This window comes from Epargyreus clarus, unplaced genomic scaffold, assembly GCF_041222505.1.
Source record: "Epargyreus clarus isolate Ecla_fem2 unplaced genomic scaffold, WU_Ecla_fem_2.2 ptg000012l, whole genome shotgun sequence".
In the NCBI taxonomy this organism is placed as follows: domain Eukaryota; kingdom Metazoa; phylum Arthropoda; class Insecta; order Lepidoptera; family Hesperiidae; genus Epargyreus; species Epargyreus clarus.
The window spans coordinates 7,256,751-7,269,970 of NW_027332220.1; the positions used below are offsets into that span (position 1 = coordinate 7,256,751).

The 13,220-nt window shown below is 31.0% G+C and overlaps 1 protein-coding gene across 4 annotated transcripts; it reads left to right on the forward strand.

The window, feature by feature from the left end:
* The first annotated feature begins 178 nt into the window (after positions 1–178).
* Positions 179–9,264, forward strand: LOC140746253 (uncharacterized). 4 transcript variants are annotated; one of them, XM_073078326.1, is made up of 3 exons: positions 183–338; positions 5,629–7,829; positions 7,952–8,135. In XM_073078326.1, the coding sequence occupies exons 2-3, from the start codon at positions 5,638–5,640 to the stop codon at positions 7,983–7,985; spliced, it is 2,226 nt and encodes a 741-aa protein (XP_072934427.1). In that variant the 5' UTR covers positions 183–338; positions 5,629–5,637; the 3' UTR covers positions 7,986–8,135. The 4 variants fall into 4 exon arrangements, with proteins under 4 accessions (XP_072934426.1, XP_072934427.1, XP_072934424.1 ...); XM_073078325.1 differs by lacking the exons at positions 5,629–7,829; positions 7,952–8,135 and adding an exon at positions 1,619–5,304 and having other exon boundaries at positions 179–338; XM_073078323.1 differs by having other exon boundaries at positions 5,629–9,264.
* Positions 9,265–13,220: the final 3,956 nt, after the last annotated feature.

Below are 13,220 nucleotides of genomic sequence, written 5' to 3' on the forward strand. Positions count from 1 at the left end.
AATGAAGGTAAAGGAATATTACGATCACCATAATATTACTTACTATTGAATATTTTTACTAAATACGTTAGTATTGCGTTTAGTTTAAGTCGCATTAAACGTTAATTGTTACGTTAAACGTTAATATGTACATTTTGCATTATTGATCATTTCATTGTTAATAAAATTTGGTAATATTTATAAATAACAAATGGCAACACTAATCTGATGACGCATACACATATTACACACAGTAAATATACCGGTTCCCTAATAGATCGGTCTATCTCTGCTCTGGCTGTGTTTACTTGATAAACTGTAATAATATTGTAATGTAACGCCATACTTGTTTCGCACCGGTGAGTGTAATTTATGTATTTATACAATTATTAATCCAAATTATTTAAGTAAACGGAATTTTAGCAATTATTTCATATGTATTTAACATAAACTTATCTCTGTAGATATACTGTAAATTGTGAATTACCTACATAAAAGCGGTGCACTAAATAAAATGGTCGACACTGACAATAAGGGATAGTGTTATGACTCCATATTATTGTCATAAATAAGTAGACGATAATTACCTATTATTATTATTAATTTATTCTACGGTGACCGTAGAATAAATTAATAGTCTATTATTATAATTTTTCAATTAGACCTAAATCTAAATAATATTATGTGTAGTTATTACGTTAATTAAATTTGAAGCTTAATATAAAACTCAGTGTTTATCCTTATATTTTTATTTAGGATAAGTTGGGGGAAAACCACTTATTGCGCAATGTTTCCAAGCGATGAGGTCATCGCCGGGCTTGTTGGGTATTTTTAGCAAATCGGGGATATTGAATCCTGCATTCTTTTTGAATATCAATCTGTGGTCAATGTCAATGTTGCTGATTTCCGATTGCTTTCGCAACCTGTCCCTCAATAGATATTGTATTTGTTATAATGAGAATAATGCTTACTTCAATTTTTAAATATACATATTTCGAGTATATTAGGAAGAAAGGTTTATAACTTTCAACCGAGTGACTTGGCGTTTTTTTTTTAATTTTTATTTCTAAATATTGAAGTTGAAATTGAAAAAAAGGAAATCGGTAGTTAGGTACCTACTGAAGTTACGGAGTGCACGCAGGAGGCGCCTCACAGGGAAGCTTATTATATTTTAGTTTATTTTCTTAACAGACTTACTCAGTACTTTGCTCTATTTTTAATTTAATGCTTGTGAGTTGGAATATTTAAATACTTACTTATCTTCCAATTGTGATTCATTAAAAGCTTAATAATCTTAAAATACCTTATATACTAGAACATTTAAAATCCTTGTCCGAAGTCATAAGTAAATAACCCTTACCAAATTTCTAACCCCACACTAAGAGTCCCTTTCTCTTGTCTAATACGAGTACTTAATCGCAGAACAGAATTCGTAATTCGTCATTATGATATCTGAAACGAATTTACCTACAGTTTTGAATGTGGTTATATAGGTATTAAATATTTATGACATACATACAAGTCGTTGATTTCTGGTTTGTATTTTTGACTAGGAATGAGAGGCGCGGTAGGCATATAGACGAAAAGTTTAGTTATGAAGTATTTTGGGAGAAAGTATTTATTATATGTTTATTTCCAGCAAACAACTATGGCACCGGAGATACTGGAAGGTGATACTTTGGGAGAAAAACATCGATATTACAATAAATTTATAAAAGACTTGTCAAAAGACGGATCGCAGGAAATACAAAAAATAAACTACAATGAACCTGATTTAAACAACTTGTGTAAAATAGATATAGCTGCCAACAAAAAAAGCGTTGAATACATCATGGAAATTCTAAAATGTGAAGATATGTTATACGTTTCAAGAGCCATTAAACAATCGTTGTGGCTTATCACTGATAAAGAGTACGCACACATTATTAACCCTGGTTATTTGTACTCCCAACTACTGCCGCAAATGACTTCAAAAGCTGGCAATAAACTAATACTAAACATACGCTTAAATTTAAGGGACGAAGAACGAGTTGAAGAATTTTACAATTATTACGAAGAGAAAAAGGAATTAGAAACTGCTCTAAAATGGTTACCAAATTGTTCACCGTTATTCATAGAAAAAGCCGTGGAGAAACATTTTAAGAAAATTCCAAATGTCGTAATACGAAAACTGTGCAAAAAATCACTTAACATTTTAAAATTTTGTCTACGAAATATGGATGAGTACGAAAAGAGAAAATTACTTTCCAAGGCCACATTTATGTTAAATAATTACATAGAAGACTATGTAGATTATTTAAATGCCCAAGAACCATTTAATATACCATATTTTAGTCCTAAATCCACCCAAATACTCATGAAGAAACGTCCTGACATTATAATCAATAATTTTGAAAAGTTCGTTGAAAAAATTAACATACCCTCATTTGCAAAGTCTTTGAAAAAGGAAGACATAAAGGGTTTTCTATCAAAACAAGCTGAGAACAAAAACTTAAAGCCATGGTTTACGTTTGAAAATGTAAAACATTTTATTGCTCGCATGCCAACTGAGGGTCGTTTTGATTTTATAAAACGTACATGTATCGAGGCAACTCGCGAAAATACCGACGCAGAACATGCGAACGATTTCGTTGATGTGGAATATGGGTTTCGTGAATGCGTATTATTATGTGCTGCATCATCAAACGTCCCAAAATCGAGCAATGAAAATATTTACAGGTGGTACAGATTTGCACCATTTGACACAGCCTTCACTGACTTAAAAAAATTAATTCGCATAGAATCAAATGCTAGTGAAAGAAATGCTATGTTTAAAGTGTTGATGATTTGTGCTGGTAAAAATTTGCAAAATGTACAAACAGTCCTGCAATATTATCGGGATAGACACATTAATGAGCCATTTAAGTTTAAAAGCCACTTTGTAAACATTGTATTAACTCATTCAAACTCGCATAGATTTGACGACAAAACATGGGGTATTCTCAATGATATTTTCTGTAGCATGGAGGTATATATAGAAAGCGAAAACAACGTTCAATCATGCATAAAACATATTATAGTGTACAAAGTCGTAAATGATTTAAAAGTTCCTGATATAGTCGAAAAGAAATTTGAATTTGATAGCCTCAAGTCATTACAAAGTAAATTAAATGAAAGGGAAAAAGATAAAGTATTCAATTACTTGTATCAATCTATGATTACCAAGATTCAAAATATTCCGGTTACTACAGAGACAGAATTCAAACAATTTAAAAAATACATCAAAGATATTTTAAGCTTCCTCGTAGACTGGAACAAAGATCTTTTAGATCATGGGATAGTTTTGGAAAAAATCAGGGAATTGATACAAATTAAACTTGATAATACTTGGAATGAAGACTTATCTGACATATACAACGTTAAAAAGTCTTGGCGCAAACATATGTTTAAAGAGTCTTTGCTGTTGCAATCTAATGCAGAAACTTTTATTAATGCGCTTAAACACGACCCAAAAATATTGGATCTATCTACAATATTCCAAAATGACTTTACATCACTTAAAAAATTATTCAACAAATTACGAATTTATTGGCCTCTATCTCTCGCCAAAACTTTCGAAGACGTTTTTCTCAAACAACTTGATGATCAAACTAAACATAAAATCTCAGTACAAGGACTGTGTGTATTACTTAATCAAAGCCATTTAATTGAAATAATAACAAAATATACACCAGAAAATACCAAGATTAACTGGGGCGAAACAGACGAATTAACTCTCAGTGTACAAACATATTTAGCCAAATATATGTATTTAGCTAGGCCGCAACCACCCGTAGAAGTTATACTGTTATATGCAAAAGGAGATTACTTACAATATGCTCTGCCATCAGTTCATTCAATTCTTAGTAATATGAGTGTCGTTCAGAGCATAGAACATGTACCAAAGTTTCTTGATGCGCCGGTTTCGTTGCAAAAACATGGCCTTCAGTTTGCTTTTACCAAACTCGAAACTGAGGAGCTTTTAAAAATATGTCTCACTACGTGGAAATGTAATAAAAATGCTTCAATACGCGCTACTATTTTCAAACTAATTTTTGACTTATTATGTAAAGAACAAAATGAAACGATGATTAAAGAAATTTGGTCCGTACTAAGCACGTTTATTGATACATTGACATTCGAAGAAAATAAAATTATTTATGTCACTTTAGGATTTGCACAAAAAGTGCCACTTTTAGTTAGAGAAGCTTATTGCGTAAAAGCTTATAATTACCTTAAATCCGTACCATCCAAAGCAAACTGTGGCAAAATTATTGAATCGGTAATTAAAGGCACATTGGATATAATGGAATCCATAGATGTGAATTTTATCGCTGAAGTAATTAACGCCTTGTTAGATGATAAATTCAAAGACGAATATTTTACATCAACCCGTATAATATCAGCTTGCCTACTATCAGCAAAATCGGAAACCATCCAAACGCAAAGATATGAATTAATTTGGAAGCCATTGTTTTTAAAATATATTGCTCTTTTAGAAGAACACTTGTGCAAAAGGTATTTAAAAAATAACTTTGACGATATCCTAGAAGACTTACATAAAAATATACAAAAAATAGTTTTCAACAAAGATATGATAACACCTACAAAACTTTTTGAGGATATTTATTGTAATTTAAAGAAAATTTATTCGATAACCGATTACTACGAGATGATAACAACATGGAAACTTGCAGCGGATTACATGAAAATTTTTGAGAAACACAGAAGGGAAGATATTGAGACTCAAGAAGATGATGGTATGAAGTGGAACATCGTATGTTTAAAGACAGCGCCTGAATTTGGTAAATTGTGTATGGAACAATTGAAGGAAGATGTGATTAAATTTTTTCCGTCTATTTACAGGCTCTTCGCAAGAGCTCTGAAAGAAATATGTCAAAGATTTAACTTTAATAATGAAACTAGATTATCAATAATAAAAGCAATTCAAATACACGCTGACATTGTTGAAGGCCATTTATTGGTGATTAAAATGCTACCCATATACCTACATCAAGATAAAGAAAAGGAGGAAAGATCCAAAATATGTGAAATACTTCGGTCTCATCCATCAGCTGAAGTCGGAATGTATTTTCAACGGATTCTAAGAAAAATGGAAAGATATTAGTAAACTGTATTTTGCTAAACAGATAATTAATTAATAAAATGTTTTGTCATTGTCATTTTTAATATTATTTAATGTACGCATTTAACTGCTTCAATGTTTAAATTTATTTGTTGCTTTGTGTTTAAACTAATCATGTATTTAGAGTTAAAATTTAAATTATAATATATTTGTATGAAGTATTGAATTATTTTATTTATTGTTATTAACAAATCGTTAATAACAATTTATTTTAACTATAAAGTAGTTATCTATACTTTTATACTAATGTTATAAAGAGAACTTTCTTTGTTTGTTTGATTGGAATGACGAGGCTCAAAAGCTACTGGACCGATTTTAAAAATTCTTTCACCATTCGAAAACTACATTATCCACGAGTAACATAAGCTATATTTATATGAAATATATTTGATAAATAGATTTTGAGGCGGTACATTATGGTATGGTTACTAAGCCACAGCTAATTTTAATCTCTAGTTTTTAATATAATTTATTCTTCTTTACAGGATTGCAATATGGCTGAATTAGTATTGGAAGGAAATACACTTGGTGAGAAACATCAACAATACAACATAATCGTTCATGATGTCATCGCCAGTCAAAAAACAGTAAACACAGAAAATTTTAATTCAGAAAATGATGATAGTGATTTAGTGAACTTACTTAACATAGACATCGCAAGCCATAACAAAGATATAAACTACTTTTTAAAGGTTTTAACTTGCGAAGACATGTTATATGTATCGAGGGCAATCAAACAGTCGAATTGGTTAATTAATGATGAAAGTTACGCCCATATTATTCATCCCAATTATTTGAGTACGAACATATTTCCTCATATGTGTTCAAAAGCAAAATACAAACTAATTAAACACATTAGAAATAATTTAAAAGATGAGAAACGCGCAGAAGAATTTTACACTCATGAAGAAAATCCAAAAGAAGCCGTAAAGTGGCTGCCAGGCTGTTCATTAAAATTCATTGAAAATAATTTAATATACCACGTCAAGCATATAAAAATGACTTTGCTACGACGCCTCTGTGAAAAGTCCATAACGGCGCTTGAAATATATGTTAAAAATAGCAATACAGGCGAAGAAGGTAAAGCTTTACAAGCTAACATGTTTCTTTTACCGTCGAACACTGAGAAGTATTTAGATTTAGTTGAAGCAATAAATTCTTATTATTTTCCAACTTTTAACAAAAGAGCGACAAAAGTCATAATGAAAAAAAACTCAAATAGAATAATCGATAAATTTGAAATTTATTACAAAATGATCGACCTCCAAACATTTATCAAGTACTTGAAACCGGAAAATATTAAAGATTTCCTAATACGTCAGGCCCAAAAGATAGAAGGGAGTCTTTATAGATACTTTAATTTCGAACGTCTAATACTGTACATAAAATTGATGCCACAAGAAGTACGATTTGAATTTGTTAAGGAAGTATTTATAGATAAAAAACATGAATCAAAAGAAAAGTATTTATTATCAGAAAAAGAAACAAAGGGTATGAGTAATTTATATGAAATTACTTCTAGAATTCCTTTCAACGACGGCCATATCTGGTATCAATTTGCCCCCTTTGATGTAGCTTTGCAGAAAATAAAAGAATTGATTGGGACCGCAACTAACATTCGACATAAAATATCATTATTTGAAGTACTGCTAACGTCAGCACAACGTAACATAACACATCAGCGTGCCTTTCTAGAGTATTTTAGAAATATCAATACTGAATCCCGGGTTAAACAACAAATACTAAAAAAAGTGCTGACCGAAAATAATTTTTTAAAGTATAATTCAGAAACGTGGGTCGTTATAAATGACATTTTTGAGAGCATGGATATTTATACAGAATCTGAAAATATAGAATATATTACAGAGGCTATAATTTCATATAAAGTAGTCCATGAGGAAAAAGTTCCTGAGATTGTTGAGAATAAATTTAATTTTAATTCATTGGTTCGGTACCATAAATACCTAACTGAGACGCAAAAAACAATGGTGTTCAATTATCTTTACAGTCTCATTACGGATAAGATTTTCAAATGCAATACAGAATCCGAAAAAGGTTTCACAGAAAAAATTAATACATTAGAACAAGCCCTTAACCTGTTGAAAGATTTTAAACAAGACCTCGAGAGATATCCTGCCCTAATCTGTATAATCAAAGACCTTATAAAAATCAAATATGATTCCTCATGGAACGTAAGCATGGAAGTGTTATTTAATGTCAAAAAGACTTGGAGAAAACTTTTCTTTGAACAATCTTTGGCGCTTTGCCCCACTGAATCTAACCTGTTGAATGCTTTAAAACACGGTCCACATCTTTTAGAACAGAACAAAAATGTAGTTCAAAATATGTTATGCAATGATAAATTGTCACTCAACCGTTTTTTGAGCAAGATAAAAATTTATTGGACCAACAGCTTGACAGAAAACATAACGCTTAAGTACACTGAAAAACTTAGTTTTGTCGGAGATCATAATGCAACAACACGAGGACTAAGTATTTTGCTGCCTAGGAGAAACCTAAAAAAACTATTAGAGCATTATGCACCTAAGGAAGCAAAAATTGATTGGAGTAAAATTGATGAAATAGAACTCAGTGTTCAACAACAATTTGCTAAAAATATGCATCGTGCCCGCCCGCAACCACACCCTGAAGCCATTCTCTGGTACGCAAAAGGAGATTATTTACGGTACGCTCTCCCTTCCTTGCTATCAATATTTTATAACTTAAATAGCATATCCAGCCAAAAGTATATCCCCATCTTACTTGACGCTCCAGTATCTTTGCTAAAACATGGCATTCGCCTTGCAGTATCCAAAATGGAAATGGAAGAACTATTACATAATTTCTCCAATATTTGGAAAAATAACTCAAATGCTAGCATTAGATCTGTTATGTTTAAAAATGTCTATGATTTTTTATGTAAAGAAAAGGATCCGAAGAAAATTAAAAGAATTTGGGAATTGATGGAAATGTTCATCGACAATCTTACGTTTCAAGAAGATAAGACACTATACAAGTTGTTATTTCAAGTTCAAAACGCACCTTTTGACGTCAGGGGTTGTTTATACATGAAATCCTACAACTTTTTACATAAACTGTTGACTACTGATAGTGATTACGAAGAGTACAAACATTATTTCTATTCAACATTCACGGAATATTCCATAGAAATTATAGAACAATTGGAACCTAACTTTGTTGCTGGAATTATGACGGAATTCATTGAAACCATTTTTATCAAAAAGAAGGTACCTTGGGAACGTCAAGGTAGTATTCGCCTAATTTGCTCTTATTTGCTGATTGCAAATAACGAAGAAACTCAATTAGAAAGATATCATAAAGTGTTACAGCCCTTAATAAAGCAATTCCATACTTTGTCAAATGTTGTAAACGATGAGGAATATTTTTTTAGAGATAATTTGGCGACATTGTTAAACAACTTACGAACTGACTTAAAAGGATATGTTGTAGATAAAAAGAAAGTTATTCCTCGAACAATGTTTTATCTTATACAAAATGAATTAGAAGAGTCATTATCAATTCCAGAAAATTATATACTGCTTACGAAATGGAAATTAACTTCATTATTTGTTGATATTCTTAATACTCATAAACCAATACTAACTTGGGAAGAAACATGTACTGAGATCGCCAATGAATTCGGTAAGAAATGCAACGATTTCTTAAGAGAAGACTGTATAAAATATTACTCCACTTTATATTTACTTTTTGATAAAGCCTTAAAAAGTATGCTCTCTGATTTTGTGCCACAAGCTGCATATTGGAATATATACAGTTGTTTTATTCTACATAAGGACTTCATACAGGGGTATTTAGTGACCTTGAAATTTTTGAAACATGCATACGTATCCCATGATAATGATGATGAAAAAAGAAAATCAAAGGAATTGCAGAATAAAATTCGTGAACACCCTTCTACTGAAATAAAACTACACTATTATAATACGTTTCGTCTAGATGAAGAACATGAAATAGAATAATACGGATGTATGTACACACTAGTTAATATAAATGTTACATATAGGTCATTGACCTAAAGGCAAAATGTGTTAAATGTGTTAATTTATAGTAATAAATACATAATTTGTTTTCTCTGACCATTTAAGTAATTATCTTATATGAGAGTTCTTACCATCCACGTCTTAACATGCTATGATTTGTATGCATGGTGCAGTAGGGACGTGAATGTATGTAAATGGGAGTGTGTTTTGGCCTCCGACCACTCATACATGTAACGAAATAAACGTACGTACTCCATTTTAGGTTTCCTTTACACTAGCGTTTCTCCAATATAAGAGTTCGATGTACATAAGCGCAGGAATAAAAGATTTTCGCATTGAAGTGTACGAACAAAATTATTTGAAGTTATTGTAACACAGAGAAGGTAGTGGACTAAAGACTAAGAGTCCGCCCCGCGCCTTCGATCCTGAGGGGGCTCACAGTTGCTAATCCTTCCGAACTAAAAAACAGTTGGTTGAAATGTTCATATAGATATAGACACAATCTCTGTATGTTTTATGTTAATGTGTCATTAGCTAAAGTATTAGTCGGTGAAAAATGTCTATAACACAGGGTCCTCCATTATTAGACTGAGGGCCCCCTTCAACTTTGCCGCTAGTGTCTAGGATCCCTTAAAATCGCGTTCTGCCATGTCGGTAAAGAAATAGCATCGGACTCCCTCGACCATAGGAACAGTCTGCTGCACCTGAAGACGCTGACGTTACTATATTCTTATTTTTAATATATCTGGTTCAGTCGTATAAAAAGACTGCATACCAAATTGAAACTGTCGAAATTCATCTAAATATATATAACTCAAAGGTGACTGACTGGCATAGTGATTTATCAACGCACAGCCCAAACCACTGGACGGATCGGGCTGAAATTTGGTAGGCAGGTTGATGTTATAACGTAGGCATCCGCTAAGAAAGGATTTTGATCAATTCTACTCCCAAAGGTATGAAATAGGGGATGAAAATATTACTTTGTAACATAAGCGAAGCCGCGGACAAAAGCTCGTGTGTATATATTCTTACGCAACTAACAGATCCTTCAGTCTTATTCTGTTTGTTTTATAAGTTGAAAATAAAAGAATAAAGTTGATCAAATATTTTATTGCTTTAATCTCTTATCCTATAACACATTAAATCTAAAATTCTTACAGTACCTTGAATTTATTAATCATTATAAGTATAATGCTTACTAACAAATGGAAGTTTTGATTTACAGATCGATAGACAGTAAAACAAAGGTATTTTCTATGTAAGTTTTAACTAAATCAATTTTAAACAAATATGTTTAATGTTTGTAACTATAATATTTGTATTTGTTTTTAATAAATTGCTGTATCCTTCTTCGTATTATTATTTAAGTCCTTAGTAGTAAGATGACTTACTTGGACACAAAGTGTAACGCGTAATTATACACTGTATATTACACACATATACAGGGTGAATTTTTCAAACGGGCCTTCAGGGCCAAATTCGAAACCATAAGTATTAGCCTAAAATTTTGAAAGGAGTTACGAGGCCGATTTTGATAAAAACTAAAACTGCATTATTACTTTTTCAAAATAACTTTTTCCCTAGCCGGGAATCGAACGAGTTCATTTTGAAAAAAAATACACCCTCTATTTTATTCCACTATCTGATAGTATTGCTTATAAGGATGAAATTCTGGGAAGTAATGATAAATGAAAAACTAAAGGAAAACCTTCAATTTTAAGAAAATACATATTTTTTCATATTAATTTGGCAGTTAAGTTCCTGCCATTAGTTAATTTAATCATTTGTTTCAAATCATTCGAAAGCGACGTTTTGTTCTCCAAGAATTTATATTTTTATGTTCGACTTATTTAAGGTTAATTTTAGGACCATTATAATAGATTTAACTTGCTATGGACGGAGTTTCGTTTAATACAGATCTAAAGTTGACAATTTGCGAGAATGACTTTTTCGAGTCAAATCCATGTGATTACTAAACAAAGAGATATAGAAAATCATATTTAACGTTGAAACGAAGTTGTTAATAACAAACAATGAGAATAAACTATTTAATCAGTTATCAGTTTTATTAAAAAATAAATACTAAAAACGGCGGTAACTTATTTGCCAACCTATTACTTTCTCATACTAAGCCGTATGTCATGGTCATAACATCGAAGAATTAGTTGATTAACTAACAAATTCTTTAATGGTATGACTTATGTATAGTTCTAAAGAATTATACATAAGTCATTTGTTATGTATAATCCTTAAGGATTAGTATGCCAATGTATGAAAAAATATTTATTTTCTTCAAAATTTTCCTTTTCCTTTAATTTGTCACATAACATTACTTCCCAGAATTTGATCCTCATAAGCGACACTATCAGATAGTGGGATAATATAGAGGGTGTATTTTTTTTCAAAAAAACTCGTTCGATTCCCGGCTAAGGAAAAAGTTATTTTAAAAAAGTAATGATGCAGTTTTAGATTTTATCAAAATCGGTCTCGTAACTCGTATTTGAAAAATTCACCCAGTATACAGGGTGAATTTTTAAAACGGGCCTTCAGGGCCAAATCCGAAATTATAAGGATTAGCGAAAAATGCTGAAAGGAGTTACGAGACCGATTTTGATAAAATCTAAAACTGCATCATTAGTTTTTTAAAACATCTTTTTCATTAGCCGGGAATCGAACGAGTTCATTTTGAAAAAAATACATCTCTACCTCTATATTATTCCACTTTCTGATAGTGTCGCTTATAAGGATCAAATTCTGGGAAGCAATGTTGTGTGACAAATTAATGGAAAAAGAAGATTTTGAAGAAAATACATATTTTTTCATACATTGGCATACTAATCCTTAAGGATTATACATATCATATGACTTATACATAATTCTTTAGAACTATACATAAGTCATAACATTGAAGAATTTGTTGGTTAATCAACTAATTCATCGATATTATGACCATGACATACGACTTAGTGTGAGAAATAATTGTTGGCAACTAAGTTCCCGCCATTTTTAGATTTTTTTTTTAATTAAAATAGATAACTGATTAATTAGTATTTTTTTATTATTTGTTGTTTAAAACTTCGTTTCAACGTTAAAATTGATTTTCTATATCTCTTTATTTAGTAATCACTCTGATTTGACTCGAAAAAGTCATTCAGCAAATTGTCAACTTTACGTCTGTATTAAACGAAACTCCGCGCATAGCAAGTAGAAAATCTATTATAATGGTCCTAAAAATAACCTTAACTAAATAGAACATAAAAATATAAATTCTTGAAGAACAAAACGTCCGCTTTCGAATGATTTGAAACATTAGGCCAAACAAATTGTTAATACGCAAAATATTTAAATTAATGACTGGCGGAAACTTAACTGCCAAATTAATATAAAAAAATATGTATTTTATTAAAATTGCGGCTTTTACTTTTGTTTGTCATTTATCATTGCTTCCCAGAATTTTATCCTTATATGCAACACTATCCGATAGTGGAATAATATAGAGGTATTTTTTGCAAAATGAACTCGTTCGATTCCCGGCTAAGGAAAGAGGTATTTTAAAAAACTAATGATGCAGTTTTAGTTTTTATCAAAATCGGCCTCGTAACTCCTTTCAGCGTTTTCCGCTAATCCTTATAGTTTCGGATTTGGCCCTGAAGGCCCGTTTGAAAAATTCACCCTGTATATATTGGTAGATTGTACATACATGACCAAATAAGATATTTTATTGTGAAGTGGATCGCTATTACGTAGATAACATTTTCAATAAGCTTTGTATACAAAATAATATATTTACGAAAGTTTTCGAAATAAAGCAATTGAAATTGAATCAAATCCTAAAGAAATACCATTAACACACTTTCAAGTGACACTATCAATTTCTTTCATTTACAAGTATTGCTGCGATGCAGAAATCACGATACTATTTAAGACACGTGTTTGTAGTTATTATAAATAATTCCATATTAATTTTATGCAGTTCCTGTAATCCACATTTTTCGTTTTACTACGATTGTAGTCGTTTACGGAATTGCTAATATATATTCTCGCCTTAGGTT

Coding starts and splice junctions, on each gene's coding strand:
- LOC140746253 (XM_073078323.1), top strand. CDS start 5,638: ATGGCTGAATTAGTATTGGAAGGAAATACACTTGGTGAGAAACATCAA.